We start from the raw sequence: 21,087 nt of genomic DNA, 5'->3' as shown, positions 1-21,087 counted from the left end.
AATATCGAGTATAAAAGTAAATAATAATATTTAATGACGGATTTCAGCTCTACTGCCCTCAGCGATTTACTGGTCACGGGTCTTTAACTTACTATCCAAACTGAATACTACACAATAACGACAAACGTATATTTTTACATGTAGTATAAATGTGTATACCTACGTAGGTATTAAAACCATTATACATATTTTATACCTATTACCTACATTAACTATAGTATAATATACCTAATCATTTTTATTTTGATGACGGAGAGAAATATTAAAGTTAACATTTTAACAATATATTCTGTTAAACCTGCAGGGTTGAAAATGTTGTATACAAAAGCCAATAGGTAATACGGGTGGAAAAATATATAATTTAGATATTATAATTTTTATAATTGTTATTGGTATTTAAAACAAATAATATACCTATCATAAGCAGGGCTAATATTTTATAGGATTTTATTGAATTATTATTTTATGATCTCTAGGACAGTATAAAACAGCATTTTAAGTACTACCCTACAAAATCCAATTAAATATTAGGGATTTTAAGAGTGTAATTATGGTATTGAATTTTTCTGACAATTTTACGATTTTTAGTCTTACTAAAACTTGTTATTTATTTTTCTCAATTTAATTTAAATGGATTTATTTCAATAATAATATTAAATTTTAAATTTCAATAAAATTGAATTATAGAATTATTTAATACATTTATTACATGGATTAAGAGGACGTGATACTGGCATATGTTGTAACATAGCAACTGTTACCCTCAGCAGTACACTTGTAGCTCTGTTAGTGTAAAATTTAGAGTGAATTGATCTCTAATATAAAAATTAAAAGTAACATTATTGTGGAGGGCTTCTCGTAGGCATTTTATTATAATTTAATTTTAAAGCGAGTTATAAGTATTTTAAAATTGTACATTGTTTGTATATCTTAAAATACTCATAACTCTTTAAAATTAAATTATAACACACAGCCAATGTGAAGCTTTCGATAATAATGTTACCTTTAATTTATATGAGAGGTCAATTCACTCTAAATTTTAAAATTACGGAGGTAAACATGATACGCTGAGCGTATAATTTGCTGTTACGCACTTGTAAGACGGAGACAACACATGCGGGTATAACGTCCTCTTAATAAAAAAAAAAAATTCTATTAAAATTTAAAACATATAGGTAATAACTCTGTCTTATGTATGTGATTGATTATTTATTAAAAAAATAAATATTAATTAATTAAATTGAAAAAAAAAAGTGAGACAAATATTGGTTTTAATATTTATATTATAATTGTTATATTAAAAGTTATTGTAACGGCCAACGGGATTGTAGTTATAGTATTACACTATAAACTAGGTACCTACCTAAAATTATTTATAATCTAACGTTTATATATTATAAATTTATAACTATAAGATACCTAAATATCTAATTTAAATTAGGTACATCATAAAATAAAAGTTACATTAGTTAAAACTAAAAAAGTTAACCACAAAGTTTATATTATTTTTTTTATTTCTTACAATTAAAATGTTTCAGCATATAGTGCATGCTATCACAAGTTCAACATTTATTGTAACCAACAACTAACTAATAACTACAGTATTTCTATGTAAAAATGATAAATATACGTTGAGGTACTACCAAGGCGCCCGCAGGGAGGGGGCAAAGGGGCCATTGCCCCTACTGGGAATATTTTAAAACTATTTGTATTGTTAAAAAGCAAAAACAAAAAATTATTGAAGACGTTTTACAATCATTTTGTTACAACCAAGACGCATACAACTTTTATTTGATAATTAATATAAATATAATTAATTTGTAACATCTACATTAACATGTATTTAAAAAATATTAATAATGCATTGTAAACCTACACATATAAGGGACTTATGTGATGACATATAATGTTGATTTTTTTTTCTATATAGGTTATGCTATTTTAGAATGAAGACACTTAAAATATATTAAAACTTAAAATAATCTTTTTGATTTGGTTTTAGAATTTTGATCTTGCCCCGGGTGGGATTTTATCCTGCGGGCGTGCTTTGGGTACTACATACTTATACATTATTATCTATATAATCTTCGAAGATCAGTAATGTATAATAATATGTATTATGATTTATGTTATATAGGTATATTGGTTATTCACAGATGTCTCAAAGCGCGTGACGCAATTATATTAGGTAATAAGATTTTATTCAGATTTCATAAATCAAAACCTATTCACGATGATTCTTAATATTTACCAATGGCCGTGGTAATAGGTACCTATTATTTATAATATGTAAGTTTGTAATATGTAACCAATGTCCAATGCCATTACTATTTTTTAAGCGAAAACAATATTAAATTTTTTCGAAAATTGATTCACGAGATGATTTTATTTTTTTCATGTAAAACTTGAAACCTGTAGAGGTGTAGGTATGGACGGCGTAAAGGGATGTTGTCATGTTGAATGTTGTTATGTTAGTACATGATATGTATTACCCTCAAGTTTTTTAAATTTTATTTTGAACCACCAGTGTACTAAAATATTATGCACATATTTTCTTTTTGTCCTTTTATTTATTAATTAATAATTATCCAATAATTGAAATATTATACATATGTATGTGTGATACAATATGTACTAACTAACTAACTACACATCGACATGTCTTTCATAGTATTTATAAAACTGTGCGTCGAGACACATCAAAACGTGCAACATCACTGGGCATTTCTCCACGTTTCTAGCAAATTGCAATGCAGGTGATGTATTATCACAAATATATCAAAAATGCAGAAATTAAAACAGGTTGAGTTCCTCGTAGTATTTGACGCGCGTTTCCCAGAACCCAGGCGAAATTGTTCCTGTAATTGAAGCGGTCGGACACATATTGATGTCGTCCTCCAGCGCAATACGCCAATACGATTATTCAGTATTTGAATGATTAATTAATATACAAAAATTAAATTTACAAAGATTTTATAGCTTAGCAAAGAATAATATGTATACGAAATATTACGAAATTATATGTAAATTCCTTGTATTCAATTTCATTTATAAATTTATAATAAGAAAAATAATCATGAAAATAATATATTAGTATATTTTATAATAATATTTATGATTATATGACCGAATATTATAAGAATTTAATGTTTATAATAATATATAATAATTATAGTCATAAACAATCACCGCGGCATCGTAGTGGCTATCGACGATTTTCCAGTGAAAAAATAACCATTACTTTGCTAAAGATAAACGAAAACAAAATCCAAATACGAAATACATACCTACGCATAGTTCAGAAGTAGGCATTTCACTGAATACTCAAAGTTGAAAGTAGCATTACTCTGATAACTGTTAAGTGTGATAACCAGGTGAATTATAAAGCTATTAAAAAGTCTGTACTAATTGTCGATTACACGTCGACCACGACACCCAGCATGTTAAGAGTAAATCTTTTGAATAATTTAACAATTAATACATACAATATATAAAAAAATTTTAAACGACCAAAATTGAAAAAGCTCAGCCAAATTTGAACATTTTCAAACTTAGATATTAATTTTACTAATTTACCTAAGACATAAAAGGTCACTTACTTATTAATAGAAATATTATAAATCCATTGTCTACATGAATCGCGGAAAAAAAAGTCCCGTAAAAAAAATTCCCGGTAAAAAAAGTCCCACACTAGGAAAAAAAAGTCCCGAGGTAAAACGTCCCAACTTTAATATAGATTTGATTTTAACTGATACCTTTTATTTCATTATTTGTGTACCTAATGATTGGCAGTCGAACACTCGAACACATACTGATAATCGTATCGATATAATTGAATATTGATATAATAATAAATATAATAGTAATCGAACAATTTTATCATAGTTATATACATATTTTATATTTATATATTATTGACTATTGTATATGTTATTTCATTATAACATTATAATTATTATAACATTTTATCATTATACCGATTAGGTATTATATCGATATGATTATCAGTATGTTTTCGACGGCCAATCATTTAGGTGCACAAATAAAAGGTATCATTTAAAATCAAGTCGGAACGTTTTACGTCGGGACTTTTTTTTCCTAGTGTGGGACTTTTTTTCCGGGACTTTTTTTTCCGTTTACCGTCTACATACCATTTTTAGACAATTTTTCTGTACAGCTTTTAAGCTTGATTTTTAAAATTCCACTAATAATTAAAACGTTTTCACTGCGTTTTGTTAGTATATAAAGAAGTTCTGTACCTATAACTTCTCATTATTATAGCGTCTAACGATCAATTGCCTAGTTTACTAGTTTACACGCTGCGCAGTACTTGTCATTAGTAAATAGAACGGCGTTCTATTCACTCGCACTCCCGGTTTTACTAATACTAAGCACTATTTTTTCTGTTCACACGCAATGTGTGAGTGCGAGTGACAAGTACTAATGACAAGTACTACGCAGCGTGTAAACCCGGCAAATAATTTTCATGCTTAAACATTTAAAAATATACATAAGAATTTAGAAATACCGCTGGACAGTCAGTGGACTGCAGTTGAGATTAAATATTTATTAGTTTGAGCAGGCTGTCTACGGCAGTTTAATCGTGGGATTTTTTTTTTGAGTTTTTCCAATTGTGGCGCAACTGCACAAGGTTTATAGATAATAGATATTATACTTGATAAAAATATGACGATTAAAATATTTAATCATTAAAATTCAACTTTATTCAAGTTTCAACTTTCGAGTGACAGTTAAGATTTAAGAATTTGCTCAACCTAATATAATAATATAACATAATATAACGTATTTATAATAGCATTCTAGTATATTTAGTAACATATTTTATATGGTTTTTGTATAAAAAAATTTTGCAAGAATCAATTATCTAATATGTATACAAAAGATTATGTTCTATCAGTATGTCAATAATAATATTATATTTAAAAAATTATATTTAGTTTTGATTTTCACATTTATTTGGAATTTTATTATTTTTTAGACCACAACGTTCTACAATGAAGAAAATGGTCCTGAATTGGCGGTAATTATATTTTTTGTTTGTTATTTTAATTTGATGTATAAAAATTGCTTTTATTTTTACAGAATTTCTTTTCGCTAAGAGATAATTCTTCAAAAGAATGGAATCTCAAAAATACTATTGACTATCTTCAAAAAGTTTGTGAAGATAATGAACTTGATTTTGAGAGTGAAATAATTTTACATCTGAGGTAGGTAATTTTTATAGTATAATATTTGAATTATGACATTTATATGCAGCAAAAATTGGTAAAATATTCCCAAATTATTCCTAATATTCTCAAAATATTTTGGAAACAAATCATTGATTGTTATTAATTTCTTTAATCTTAATCATAATCAAAAAGAAATTAATATTTTATAACTATTTTATAAGAATTATCAATAATAGGTTGTGTCAAAATGTTTGGAGTAAAGTTAGCAATAGTATTCTAGGAATAAGGTTAGTACAGTGGTCCATGATTATTGTATTATATATTATGCTGAATGATCTCTCATTATCTTCAGACGTTATAGGAGAGTTTTTCAGGTAAATAGCCATACTTACATCTAACTGCATCCAATTGTAGAAATAACAAATCCAACGATATATAGCTTAGGTTATTTTATTTTTAATCATAGTGGGATTATCATTATACAATTATTATATTTGTTTATGAATTATAACAAACAACATTCTATTTATTACAAGAAATTATGGGATTGGTGACTAAAATTTAAAATTAAATTAAAAACCCCAAAATATTTCTCTAATATATACCGTTATCTGAAATATCCTGTAATATTCTCCAAAAACAAAATATGCACTGATACAAACAAAAAATTTTTTATAGATTTTACAGGTTATGAAACGCAGATATTTCATACTTCCTTTAAACAGATTATATCTTTTAAAAATATGTTTTTGCATAAAAATCTGGACTCTATTCTACTCTATTTATTTAAATTTATTACAGTGTTCTGAAATCAATAGGAGAAAAAAAATATGATGATGCTTTCAAAGGACAATTGGCAATTTTACAAAACATTGTAAAATATCTTCAGACTGATAGTGAAAACTGGATGGTACCACTTGCTAACACAGTAATTATACAATTATTTTAAGATAATAAGTTTAATTATTATTATATAAATATTTTATGTTGTAGGTTTGTGTAGATCTTCGCTATCTATTAAATGCATATGATAAATATGAGTCAACAAATAAAAAATTGAAATTGGAAAAATATAATGATTTTCAAAAAAAATATATTGATATAATGATGATGTATTTTCGTATTTGTTCTAATGATATGTAAGTCATATATCTATAATTAATTTATTATAAAATTGTTGTTTTCATTTATAAAACTCTTATTTTTTATAATTAGTCGAGCTCCAGCACGACAATCCAAGCGTTGGACAATAATGTTTATTGTAAATCAGATGTTGAAAGTGTATCATAAAATCAAGAAATTTCATTTGACTACAGGTTTGACAAAAACCATTCTTATGTGCCCGGACAAAAACACATTTCCAATTGCACATGCTGTTACCTTTTATTATTATACTGGGTGTAAAGAAATATTTGAAGGAAAATTTAATGATGGTTAGAAAAATCATATATTGTTTATTTAATACTATAATAGCGTTTTTAATTAGTACAAAATGCTTAAAGGAGCACACGGCATAAAAAAAATTCTTTACATTTTTCTAAATGTTAAATTATTGTAGCTACGGCTGTATAAAATGATGTGCAGAAAATTCGATGTAAAAAACATGTTAGTTTAAGAGATTGCCATAACTGCATGTGTTGTCTTCGTCATACAAGTGTGTAACATAGCAAATTATATGCTCAGCCGATTACGTTTATCTTCATTAGTTTAAAATTTCAATTGAATTGACCTACTATAAAAACTAAAGGCAAGATTATTTTGTGGGGCATCTTATTGGCTTTTTATTATATTTTAATTTTAAAGCGAGTTATGAATATTTTAAAATTGTAAACTGTTTATATATCTGAAAATACTCATAACTCACTTTAAAATTAAAATATAATTAAAAGCCAATGAGATGCACTAGATAATAATCTTGCCTTTAATTTTTATAATAGGTCAATTCACTCTAAATTTTAAACTTACAGAGATAAACGTGATCTGCTGAGTGTAAAATTTGCCATGCTACGCACTTGTATGACAGAGACAATATATCGGGTGTGGCGTCCTTTTAAGAAATATTAAGACATGTATAATAGCCATGTGCCGTCATTGAGGCTTACTCACTGTAATTGCCTATCTTATACGTGTAAAAGTTCCTCATTTCTCACAATCATTTACCAATCTAAACATTTAATTTTTTTTAATTTAATTTACGTATTAATGAGTGGTTTTATGTGTTAAAGATGATGCAAGTATCAAAATTTCAATATGACATTTAGTTTTTCAAATATTAAAAATCTTAAGAGACTTTTATGTTGAATGACGAGCGACAATCGAACAACAGGTCTGTCAGCTGCAACTATCTAATGACGTGCCATTTAACAAAAATGTCTGTTTTAAGATTTTTAATATTTGAAAAACTAAATTTCATATTGAAATTCTGATACTGGCATTGTTTTTAACACTTAAAACCACTCATTAATATGTAAATTTAATTTCAAAAATTAAATGTTTAAGTTGGTAAATCATCGTGAGAAGCAAGGAACTTTTACTCGTAAAGATAGGTGATTACGGTGAGTAAGACCCAATGACATCACGTGTTTTTTTTCAATTGATTATAACTTATTGAATAATGTAATTAAAAAACGTAAAACCTATACCATTATTCTTAGAACTTAATATTCTAAGAATAAAAATTACTTATTTTTGTGTTTTGTGCTATTTTAAATCATTAACGCTCAAAAATGGTCCAAAGTCCATATGTTTAATACATAATCAGCTTAAATTATGGCAAACATTTTTTTTTGCACACGTATCTTTCACTCTTACACGGCTAGATTTTATGGCAAAGAATAGTTAGTTTGCCAGTTTGTTGAGATAAATTTGGTGCAAACCAGTTCATAGACATTTTTAAAAATGTATATATTCAAGGCTCTGGGGCGAACGCAGGAAAATATTTGGGGGGTATTTTGAAAGTAGGTATTTATAAATATCATATTATTCATACTGTATTACACTCTTACTATATTTTATTTTAGGCACTTATACTATAAACATATACATATTACGTATTATAGATTTACTAATTATTTTTTGAAATGTCATTTTAGTAATGCATTTGTAGGTCAGATAATTTATTTTTTGTACCTACCATTTCAGGGGGTTTTAAACCCCTACACCCCTGCATTTGCCCACGGTTCAAGCCTAAATTGTTAAACGTCATGTTGTCAAAGCTATTTTTCTACGTAAAGATTAATTTAACATGTAATAAAATGTATAACCAATTATTTATGGTTGTTACAGCTAGAGAAAATTTAACAGTTGCATTTGAAGGATGTCATAGAAGCTCTACAAAAAACAAGACATTGATTTTAAAGAAACTTATCCCATTAAACATGTTGCATGTAAATTAAATAAATGTTAACTGCATTTACATATTACTATATTTTACAAATTAACTTCTATTTTTCTTTTTTTGTCTTAGGGAATAATGCCATCAAGAGATCTTCTGAATAAGTATAATTTGGATGTATTCAAAGATCTGACTGAATCTATTAAAATGGGCAATGTCCAAAAATTTAGAGAATGCATTGATGTTAATGAAGTGTATTACATGAAATGCGGAATATATTTGCTACTGCAAAAATTGATAAATCTCGTATACAGGAACTTGTTTAAGAAATTGTAAGCATTATAAATTATAATATTTAATCACTTCTAGTTATTTTGTTAGTTAATTCTGAAATGATATATTAATCATTAGGATTAATTGTGTCATAAAAATAATAATTTTATACATTTTCTATCAAAACACTAAATAGAACTGCAGAAGATTGCTAAAAAAAATTGCATTAAAATTAATTATAAAAGTTTTTATTTCTTTTTACAGTTTCCTAATTGCTAACAACCATATTATACCAGTTGAAACTATAACAGCTATATTGAAAAAATTTGATGATCCTAATACAGATTATGACAGAGCACAATCTTTATTAGTTAACATGATTTATAGAGGGACGCTACGCGGATATTTATCGCATGCTCACAAGAAAGTTGTATTAAGTAAAAAAGATCCATTCCCTACTGGTAAACAAGTTTTTGATAAAGCTACAAAGTCCATCAATGAAATTGGACATAACTAGTTTAATTTAATGAATGAAACATGTATGTATTATTCCCATAATAAATATAAATTTTTATGCTTACATTTTGTAATTCCAACATTATTTTAATTTTTTTTAAGCTCTATTATTTGACTTTACCTGGGTTAAAATTAATCTTTTCCTATATTTTTCCCTTTTGCTTCAGTTTAAGTATAAAATACAAACAATTACAAATATTTATTTGTAATATTTTAATTCATCATTCTGGACCTATTTTTTATGTAAATTAAATATGTATGTAAACTAATGCTTAAAAGCTGGTTTAAATCTAATACTATTAACATTAGTATGTGTCTTAACGAGTTTAATTAAAATTTTTTCCAGAAATTGGAAAGTAATTATAATTACGCTCATAACATTTATATAAGTATTTGATTTCAATAAATAAATATACAAATACAATTCTGATTATTAAATAATTCTTTCTTTTTTAAGTTGAAAACGATAGTAATATTCTTTAAATTTCATTAAAACTTTTCAAGGTACTAAGGTGAACACATTAACTTGCCATTGCTCTAGTATCAAACATAATAATTAGTTATATAACAGACAATTGTTTTACATCTTATTATCTTGAGTTTTGACTGAATATATAAAGAAACACATTTAATAATATTGATATAATTAACCTTGCATCATTGTGGATGGCACAAAAATATCTTAGTCATACACTGACCAGCTTATTTATTTTAATGTATACATTGATACATAAATTCATAAATACCTATTATTTTATTGATAAATATTTAATTTTAAACAGAAGAATAAGTTCAATATTTTATATGCTTATTAATATTTGTAAATATGAATTAAATACATTTTTCTGTGTTAATCATTAAATAATTATAAAACTGGAGAGTCCTGGGTTACAGCTCATTTAACCCCCCTATCCCTACTCCTAAATCCAATCCTACTGTAACGTCAATAACCAATGGCAACCATCTAAATAAATAAATTTTTTTTTTAAATTTTGAGTTTGAGGTATTTCAAATATAAATGCTCAAATTTCAAAAAAATTGTTTAAATTAATTATTGTAAGCTGTCCAGTAAATTATAAAGTCCAAAAAAGACTAAAAAAAACATCTACTTATATATTGATAATGATGTTTTTCAAATAAATAATATAGTTTTTAACTTTTCTAGTTTTCAATTGTTTCTTTGTATATAAGTATGTCAAATGTCCTATGAACAGTGAGCAATATTTATTATAACATAATTGCAAAGCAGTTAATATGATAGTATTAATATATAGGTATTAAATGAATACTTTAACTGATTTAAATTTAATGTTTTAATTAACAAGTATTTATTTATGAACACGTGGAATGCTGAAGTACATATTTTAGCATTAAACATTAAAATAAAATGAACAAATTTTTTATATTGTTTAACAGCTTAAAAGTGACATAATACTTAGAATATTACTTAAAGACAGAAGTCTACAAGTTAAAAGATTTTCAAGGAATTAAATTTTATGTGAATCGTTTTCTAATTTTCCTTACAGAATAATTATCAGTAGGCCAAATTTGATCACAATTACTACAATATGGATAGAAGTAGGACTATTAGTTAACATAATTAACTATATAAAACAATTTTTATATATATATATATATATGTATAAATGTATTATAATCGTCTATGAAAAATGTGTTTGGAGTTGGTATTTTACAAACAAATTGAAAAATTAATGAACTTATAGTAATAACACTAATACTACTTGGTAGATAAAGAACCATCCAATGTATTACATTTTATTGGAGAATTCAAAATTAAAATAAAACTATTCAAAAATAAATATACACATAAATAACATAAAATGTTAGATTACTTATCACCCATCTTCACTTTGGAAGTTATGTATATGCCAACAATTAGACCAAAAAGACCAATGGCACTGCCAAAAATTTCAACAATCAAAATCTTGACAAAAAGCGATGAGTTGGCTGCATCTGCTAATGCTGCACCTGAACCCACTACACCAACAGCTATACCACAAAATAGGTTTACCAGACCTACGCTTATACCGGCAGCAAATATTAAATAGCCGGCCATCCAATTTTGATCCCTGATTTGTTGTGCAGTGTCTACATTGTCTGTGAACGATTCCAACTGGCCAGACATGACGATTGCAGTGATAAGTCCATAGATAGCCACTGCTTCACAGAAGATGACGGATATAAGATTTTTGGTCTTGATACGAGGCGCTTTCACGCCACCACCGACAATGCTGACACCGGTTGTGTGTATTCCCAATGCGGCTCCGACCACAGACAGGGCAACTGCGAGCGATATACCCAACACAGCCCACATATAGGGCGATGTATTAGCCAAGAACCAGCCAATACTGATTTGCTCACCTTTACCGGCCAACAGATAGAACAGTATGATAGCCGACATCAATGTGGATCCCGTTCCGAAGATCGAATAACCCAATATCGCTCTCAGTCTCATTTTGGATGATTTATTATTTTATTGTCGATAAAAATGACGTTTAAGTCAAACGCAAGTGAAACACATTTAAGTACAAATTACAAAATAATAAAATCAACGCCAAAACTCAAAAGGACTCCGCCCCAAGTACGGTTTAGTGGTTTAGATAGTTCGACAGTGTAATCAATTCTAGACGCTAAACATATGTTTTGTTCTAACAATAATCAGTATACCGCGGTATGCACTATGCTGTGACACTTGAGTTTATTACTTCCATGAAAACATGTTGCGCAGGATGTGGTTTTGATAAAAATAAAATATTTATTTCCCACTTTCCCAGTCGTGTCGACTTGCATGACACACAGTCATAATCTTGAATGAATGTAATAAAATTATAATTAACCCCATCTCAATGTTCATTAGTCATTCGTCGACTCGTCCTTTTCACTCATATTAGTCATATTAATCAATACTCAATAGTCACACTAAGTCACTTCTCACACCTCACACGTATTGTACTCGTAATTTGACTACAAGTTTTCTCTTTGTTAGTGGTTACTGGTTAGTCAATACTCAATAATTCAAGTTGACTGTCATTACTCTTTCAGTGTCTAACATATTTTATTTGTTTGCTTAGTGTTACATTACTTTTAATTCCAATAATTCATAAACATGAGCTACCCCGGATATCCTCCTAACAATCAGGTTAGTTTTTTTTTTAAATATTAAAATTTATCCTAGTCTACAACAGATACCAATAGGTATCTCTAATTGTATGGCTGTACCTAACTCTTTTTTACGAACAAAATATCTAACAGCATGAAGTATGTATAGAAGGTACAAATTTATTTAAATTTTTTTAAATATTTTTTTTCCAATCCACATACTTCTACATTAATAGTCAATTAAGTAATTAATGTTTGCAAACCTTCTTGTATTACAAACCATTCAGTAGAGAATGCCTACCAATTTTATATCCAATAAAATTATATATGTTTAATATCCTTTCTCAATAGTCATTTACATCTAGGTTGTATCAATAATCGTGGACAATTTTATTATTATTACTGTTTAATATTTAGACTGTACAATATATTCAGTTGATTTTCCATTGATAATATAAAATATTTTCTAAGCTTTGGACTTTATTTAAGTCTAGCATGTATACACTATACAATGCACGTTCTATTATTATAACTATAACTTATGGGTGTTTAGTTTTATCTCATTAATATAGCATTTAGATTATGAAGTAGGATCTATTAATTATTAACATTTCAATTAGTCTTAATATTCTAATATATTTTATAGATACATTTATCTTTTGTTGTATATGATTGTAGTTAATAGTTTTCATAACTTTTATCAATAGTGGCGTGCAAACTAATAATATTCCAGAGGCGACCCCCCATGTAGTCACATATAAATACGCAAAACTCTTGATACCCACCCCCTAAAATTTGAAAAATTTCAGCAGCAATTGACTTTGAAATTACCCTTCACCACGCCACTGTTTATCAATGATTATTAGTACAATAGTACTAACAGTTGTATTATCTCTGATTTTTATAGCTAGTTCTAAGAATTTATTTATGATATAATGTTTTTCTCTTAGGCAATTTTTTTTATAGATCAAGTAAAATAAATTCTTATTAAAATATTGTCATTTAGGCTTATTTTTATAATATTGGACAGGGGTCTCCAAACTTTTTTATTGAAGGGCCACAAAAAGTATCAAATGCTCTTAGCGGGCCAAAAGTTTATTAACACATATAATTTTTAATTTTATGAAAATATAGGTAAACAAATATAAGTTAACTTCAAATCTTTTTATAAAATATTGTCTACAATATACTTAAATATAATTGGTATAAATTTAAATGATAATAATATATACATTGTAATTTTAATAATAAAAAATTATTTTGAAGTGACTGCAATTTATCTAACCGTAATTTCTCAGTGAATTTTGAAAAAGTTGTCTTATGTTTCGTTTCATAGTGCCTTTGAATATTGTACTCCTTAAGTACAGAAATACTTTCTTTGCATATTAAACAAATTATTTTGTCACCTGAATAAATTACGAAATAATCCAACGACCACTTTTCATTGAAAACACTACATTCTGAATCTATTTTCCTTTTTTAAACCTCTTCCTGACATGTCGAATTGGTGAACTAATAGGTAAAGAATAATATTTATAATAAAGGCACTGCAAACTTAGACATGTAACTGTACAAACGTTATGAAATGATTTCGTTGTACCGCTCGTCTATGTGACTAATCTCTCCGTTATCGACGTTAAAACTAAAAATATAAAAGGGAATTGCAATGTCTGTCGTCATAAATTATGATACCTGCCCGCGATAACGACTTTTTTAATTACACATATATTAAAGATATCTATATATTTTTGTTTACCGTCTTACGGGTGCTGCGGGCCGTTTAAAACTTGTTCGCGGGCCGTAGTTTGGAGACCCCTGGTATTGGATATAACAAATAGCTAATAAGTCATTAGGCTATACAATGTGATATATACACACTTATTACCTACATAAGTAATAATATTGACTATAAAGACTTATTGTTTATGTATGTAAACCACAAACATAAATATTGTTGGCATATTGATTGACATAAAAAAACCTACCATTAATTTTAGATATAGAATAAAATTGTAGATGTAAATGATATGATATTACATTGATCATAAATTAAAAAATTTTCACATTTTTTAACGGAACTTTTTTATTTTACCTTAAATTTTATAGGACACTCTTTTTATTTACAACTTTTTTTGTTTTAGTTATTTATAGTTAAGCATGCTGAAAACAATCTATTATTTTCCAAAATCTAAATGTTAATGTGAAAATTATTTATAGTTGTGTTACAAATTTACAAAGTACCTCTTTTAAAAGAATGTATTTAGTTTAGGATACTTATTACCTAGTTAAAATATTGTATGAACTTTTTTTTTGGTAGGGATTCCCTGGCCAACCTGGAGTGCAACAGCCTGGCTCCCAGTTACCCTATCCACCATACCCCGGAGGTAATATAGGACAGCAAGGGTATCCAATGCAAAGTGCTTATCCACCAGGTCAACCCAGCTATCCCCAACAGAACCCATACCCTCCTCAAGTAGGTCAATATCCACCACAACAACCTGGACAGTTCTTACCTCAGTCTGGTACATATGCTCCAAATCCATCCATGTATCCACCATCAGCTGTACCAAGCCAATGCCTATCATCTACTGTTGGAGGTCAATATCCATCCTCTGTACCAGGCCAATATCCACCACAAGCCTCCCCATATCCAAATGCCCAACTGCCATCTGGCTACGCACCTCAGTCTGCTGCCTACCCAACTCAATCAACATACCCATCTCAATCAGCTTACCCACCCAATCAACCAGCAACTTCAGTTTATCCGAATATGACAGCTGGTGGTTACGACAGTGGTTCTCGAGTTCCACCACAAGCAGCATATCCACCTATTAGTACTCCTGCTCATTATCAACCATTGAGCAGCTCACCTGCTCAGAAAAAGGTGAGATTTCATTAATTTCTTTTTAAATGTATAAATAATTTAATAATAAATGAAATATTTATTATGATTCCATTCAAAAACAATGATTCAATATATTAAAAACAACCATCAATGAATCACTAATATTTATTTTTTTGTTCATTTTACTGTTAAAATGAAAAATTTATAAAAATTACATTACCCTTGAAACTTTCCATTTTTTAAGAGCTACATTGAAACTGTTTTCATGTAATTTATTTCATTATTTAATCTATATAATTTATTAATATTTATTCTTGACCTTATATCTGATGAAAATAGATATAACAATTTTATTATATGAATTATAAACTATTTTCAATATTTGCATGAATATAACTAATTATACGTGATTAAATATTGTTGATTAGTGCTGATTCTACATGTCTATTATTTAGGGAATAACAGTAAGTTCTGAAGAGTACCAATACAATATATTAGATTAGAATGATTAGATATCTCATTAATATCTCGCTTTCATAAACACTTTATTTCATTGCACTCATTTTAATTAACGCTATTGGCCTATATTTCAGATAATGCAAATAACATGATAATCAGCTTTTATATTTTGTTATTGATATTATTAAAAAATAGATGACGCATAGCCCTTGTTTTAATTAATGTATAATACTACAATGTACATCTTTATAACCAGTAACTATTAGTTATTTATTGCTAATTTGTTCATTAATTATACATTGCAATATTAGTTCAATAGTTTTTAAAAAGAAAAATGGTACCTACAAAAATGTGTACCGTACCTATTTATGTTATGCATATTGAAAATCATTCTGTTTTGTTTTAGTCTAATCCAACAGTTCGACCAGCCAATCCATTTGATCCACGTCGTGATGCTGAAATATTGCGTAAAGCTATGAAAGGGTTTGGAACTGATGAAAAATCAATAATACAGGTTTTGGCCCATAGAGTTAATTCTCAAAGACAGGAAATTGCAGTTCAATTTAAAACTATGTTCGGTAAAGTAAGTAGTACATAATTTTTGTTAGGTTTATGACATGCCTAACTAAATTACATAATCATTAATTTAGTGGTATTTATTTGCTTGATAAATAAAATATTGATTTGTTATTTTAGGATTTAATATCTGATTTGAAAAGTGAACTGAGTGGAAAGTTTGAAGATTTGGTTGTAGCACTGATGACACCTACATATGATTTTCTTGCTAAAGAAATTCACCATGCTATTGATGGTATTGGCACTAATGAAGAAACAATAATTGAAATCATATGCACGGCTTCTAATGCTGAGATTAATAACATAAAAATGGCATATCATAAGTGTAGGTTTTATTTAGTTTCTATTTTAATGTTTGGTATTGTTATATTATATTTGTTTAGTAATTTAATTATTATGATTTTTTCTAGTATTTGGAAATGATTTAGAAAAGGAGCTTATGGGAGAAACATCAGGAAGTTTCCGCAGATTATTAGTGTCACTTTGTCAGGTTTGTTTTTTTCTTTAGTTCAATTTTTTGTCCTTCGTATAATTTTACTTTTATTTATATAGGGGCAACGCAATGAAAATACATTTGTCGATGTTGCAGCTGCACAAGCTGATGGACAAAACTTGTTACAAGCTGGTAAATTATTATATTAGTTTTATAAAAGAAAAAGTGTAATCTACTAATGTATTTTTAAATTGTTATAACTTGATAGGTGAACTGAAATTTGGAACGGATGAATCTACATTCAACATGATCTTGTGTAGCCGTAGTTACTGTCAATTACAACAAGTATTTTTGGAATATCATCGTCTAACTGGGAGAGACTTTGAAGATGTCATCAAAAGTGAATTCAGTGGAGATATTGAAAATGGGCTTAGAGCAATTGGTAAGAATTTTCTAGATTAAACTATTTGTATATGAACTATAAACTATAGACTGTTATTTGTTTTACAGTGAAATCCGTAAGAGACAAAAGTTCATACTTCGCCAAACGTTTGCATGAAAGCATGGCTGGTTTTGGTACAAATGATAGAGCATTGATTCGTATTGTTGCAACTCGTTGTGAAATAGATATGGTTGAAATAAAGAATGCTTACATGTCAATGTATGGGAAATCATTGGAGGCTGATATTGCGGTAAGCATTATATTTTATCAAATTTATTAGTCTTATTATGAAGTTAAGGGTGCACAATTATTAAATATCATAAAAATATATTTTAAATTTGATAATGATTAATTCCCGATATTTTTTTAATTTTAAATCTTTATTTCGGAAATTTTCAAATAAAATCACATTTGGTTAAATATTAACTTAATATTTCAAAAAATGTCAAAAACAATAAAATTCATCGTTTTTATTTTTCTAGATTCTAGATAGGTACATAAATAAAATGAAATAATATAATGTTTAAATTATTTAAAATTAACTTGATTTAAAAATTTAAATACATTTTTAGTTCAAAATTGGTTCCATAAATTTAAAACATTTAATATACTATATAAGACTAAACTATCATCTTTTATTATTTAACTCTAAATATTAAAATAAAGTGATACAAAGTATGTTACCATTATTTATTTGATCATACAATATTACATTAAGATATCACACCCACAAGTATGGTCTCTCTCTTAAAACTTTACAACATGCAAAATCTGAATTCAGCAGAATCAAGTTTTTGAAGTTGGTTTTAATAATGAATAAATTGCATACATAATAGAGAAACTCGTTATCAAATTTAAATGCAGGAATTATCAATTTATGATAATATATATATTTTTTATGTTTTTATCAATGTTTACATTTTTGAGTGAGTGTGGAATTTAAAAATTGTTATTTTACACAGTTATAAATATATTTAATACTTAGATTAAGATATATCAATAGGTGCAAAAATATAAAACTCTTGAACATAAATTTGTTTTATTGTATGTTTAAGATAAAGAAAAGCAAACAGGTGTTATTTCCTTCTTCGCAAAAATATAACTTGGAAAATTTTACATAAATAATAATCAATTTTACTTTATTTCTAAAATAAAAGTAATTTGACCTATTATAAAATTTAAAGGTGAGATTAATGTAGAGAATTTCTCAAGATTTTATTGATATTTAAATAAGTTATGATCATTTTAAAATGTACAGCTTAAAATTGTTTATAACTCGTTTCTTATTAAAAATATCAATAAAAACCTCAGAAATGTCCTAGATATTAATCTTAACTTTAAATTTTATAACAGATCAATTCACTCAAATTTTAGAAATAACAGAGTAAAATGAATTATTGTGAATGAATAGTTTGTCATGTTGTACATTTGTAAGACATGCGGGTGTGTTAATCTATTAACAGAGTTAGTTTTGCTTACTGTATAGGATAAACTAAAATTAAACATATTCAATTTCGAGACCCTGCTTCAAATGTTCATAATATGTATGACCTTTTCTATTTAATATAGCCTTTTTTTTTTTAAATGAAATATTCACTAGTAGATATCTTAGACATTCTTTTATAATCTAGAAAACTTTTGATGACATATATAATACCTAATTTAAAATTTGTTTTGTTTTATTTATGCGAATCAACAGTCTGATACTATGGTGAGTTGCTGCACGAGTAGTGAATGAAAAAAACGTTAGCTGTAGTGATTGATTGCTGAATTAATCAATAATTAACTAATATTTAACATGATTATTGGTTTGCTTGAACTTATTTTAACCTTAGTCTGAAAATTATTGAATTTGCACACATCCATTTGAAACCATATTAAAGAAAACTAATCTATTTCATTAAAATATTTATTTACATTATAATTTTGGTGCTCACAGAAAATAATTTGTTAATTGATCAATTTTATGTTGCAGGACGATACATCAGGTGACTACAAAAAATGTTTGACGGCTCTAATTGTTGGCTAAAAATAATATATGTCTATATTTATTTTAATTTTATGCAGTATTCTATTTATGTGATCATTAATACATTTTACGCCTTTTGCATTATTTAATCTTGAAATCTGAAATTGATATTTAATATTTACTATTTTCATAGTTTTGCATTTAATTTTAATATTGTATACAACTATATTTTTACTCATTCTTAGAGCAAGATTTAAATTATGATAATTCAATCTTATTATTTATTATTTTTTCATCTACTTAGAATCATATAAATTTTGGTATTTTTAAGTTAAATACTTCGGGCTTGGGTATTTAAAAAATAACAGTTATTTTTAGATCATATATCTACATAATTTATTATAAACATTTCTATTCTTTTACCATTTAACACATGATAAACATTTAAACTCACTTCGCCAAATTAATATAATTCATTTTCATAATGTCAATTTTTGTTTTATTATTAGTTTTGAAGATTTGTTAATTTTTCTATATTGTTGTTTAAATAAACCAAAATTTAAATCATTGCCAAATCTGCTTGATAGTATTTATATTATATAAAATTAATTATATAATTATATTATGAATTACAAATATTTGAGTTTTTAAGCAGGGTAAATATGTGCCACACATTGAAAAAATCTTGTACATTCTGAATAAATTTTATAAACTTAATGTTTATGGTTGTTTAAAGTCTAAAAATTGGTGCTTGATCATTTAATATTAATTCGTTATTTTACTTAGAATTTTAAACAAATTAATTGTATCATTACTCGTGCATTAATAAATGCATAAATGCGTACAGTGGCGTTGTCAACTTATTATTATTTATTTATAGACTTTAATTAATTGTATTGTAGTTATACTTTTGAAGAAAAATCATTTTAAATTTAATAATTAACATAACAATTATAATTTATTAAAATAATATCATAGTGTTATAATTATGTTATTCATATGACAAATTATAGTGCTATGAGACTAAAATCAACAATTAAACATTATATTCAATAATATATTTTGCAACGTCACTGGCTTATTAGTTATTTGTTAATATTCTGTTATTTGTACTGGTTATATTCTACTATGTGATTTTTGTGTTACTATTTATTCGCTATATTTTTGTCTTTTGATGTTATCTAATTAAACTATATTTCAATTTTAAAACTGCTGTTGTTATTGTTTTAGAAATAAATTTTTAGGAATCTTTTTGTTTGGTAAAGACCCATTAAACACATAGCAGAAGACTGTAGAATTCTATTGTCTTGGTGGTGTTGATAAGTCATGCCCTGCTGCATTCTACAGCATATTATATAATATGTTGCATTCACATAGTGAAACCACTCATTTCATGAACTGGATATCCAGATAGTGAAATTTGTCCAGTTCATGAATTTTGATGAAAATACATTATTTGGACATCCATTTCATGAAATGGATAATACCTATATCATGTACTTTATGTAATTATTATTTTGTTATAACTATATAGGTAATTTTCTATATTGTTCTATAAACAAAAATATAGCAATTATAATCAATGAATTATATCATATTGCATCACATTTTTATTTTATTTTTAAAAACCATACATAATATATTATATTTTATAAACAACAGTGTTACCTATGTCCTATATTAAGTGTTAAAATATTCATAAAATTAACTATAATTATAATATTTAACTACCTATATTTCTCTTTTGTTTTATTTACAAAATAATTAATTGATTAACGATTAACTTAAACGGATTAAACTATACCTATACATTTTTTACCTTATTATTAATTTTTACATGACGATTGATTATGACGTCGTCTGTTACATTACATATTATTTTCTACACAAGCACACCTACCTGATTGGCAAGGATGTTTTTTCTTAAA

General features: G+C 26.7%; 3 protein-coding genes across 5 annotated transcripts; 2 read left to right on the top strand and 1 right to left on the bottom strand.

Moving 5' to 3' along the window:
• Positions 1-4,709: 4,709 nt before the first annotated feature.
• PCID2 (PCI domain-containing protein 2) lies at positions 4,710-9,379 on the top strand. 2 transcript variants are annotated; one of them, XM_089228207.1, is made up of 9 exons: positions 4,710-4,917; positions 5,000-5,041; positions 5,104-5,228; positions 5,994-6,120; positions 6,186-6,331; positions 6,408-6,508; positions 8,478-8,578; positions 8,659-8,858; positions 9,064-9,379. In XM_089228207.1, the coding sequence occupies exons 1-9, from the start codon at positions 4,891-4,893 to the stop codon at positions 9,314-9,316; spliced, it is 1,122 nt and encodes a 373-aa protein (XP_089084333.1). In that variant the 5' UTR covers positions 4,710-4,890; the 3' UTR covers positions 9,317-9,379. The 2 variants fall into 2 exon arrangements, with proteins under 2 accessions (XP_089084333.1, XP_089084332.1); XM_089228206.1 differs by having other exon boundaries at positions 4,712-4,917; positions 6,408-6,625.
• Positions 9,380-10,613: 1,234 nt separating this feature from the next.
• Positions 10,614-11,934, bottom strand: VhaPPA1-1 (Vacuolar H[+] ATPase PPA1 subunit 1). The gene has a single exon (XM_015514475.2). It carries the CDS (start codon positions 11,789-11,791, stop codon positions 11,165-11,167), a length of 627 nt encoding a protein of 208 aa, XP_015369961.2. The 5' UTR covers positions 11,792-11,934; the 3' UTR covers positions 10,614-11,164.
• A 167-nt stretch (positions 11,935-12,101) lies between these two features.
• On the top strand, positions 12,102-20,368 carry LOC107166017 (annexin B9-like). 2 transcript variants are annotated; one of them, XM_015514498.2, is made up of 11 exons: positions 12,102-12,331; positions 12,408-12,475; positions 14,753-15,319; positions 16,146-16,322; positions 16,436-16,640; positions 16,726-16,805; positions 16,868-16,940; positions 17,017-17,190; positions 17,259-17,440; positions 18,890-18,901; positions 19,166-20,368. In XM_015514498.2, the coding sequence occupies exons 2-11, from the start codon at positions 12,443-12,445 to the stop codon at positions 19,217-19,219; spliced, it is 1,557 nt and encodes a 518-aa protein (XP_015369984.1). In that variant the 5' UTR covers positions 12,102-12,331; positions 12,408-12,442; the 3' UTR covers positions 19,220-20,368. The 2 variants fall into 2 exon arrangements, with proteins under 2 accessions (XP_015369984.1, XP_015369985.1); XM_015514499.2 differs by lacking the exon at positions 18,890-18,901 and having other exon boundaries at positions 12,104-12,475.
• Positions 20,369-21,087: the final 719 nt, after the last annotated feature.

The sequence above is a fragment of the Diuraphis noxia genome, unplaced genomic scaffold (genome assembly GCF_037042655.1).
Source record: "Diuraphis noxia isolate RWA-SAM2 unplaced genomic scaffold, SU_Dnox_SAM2 contig0005, whole genome shotgun sequence".
In the NCBI taxonomy this organism is placed as follows: domain Eukaryota; kingdom Metazoa; phylum Arthropoda; class Insecta; order Hemiptera; family Aphididae; genus Diuraphis; species Diuraphis noxia.
Note: the sequence above shows the minus strand (reverse complement) of the source record. Positions and strands in the feature narration are given on the sequence as shown.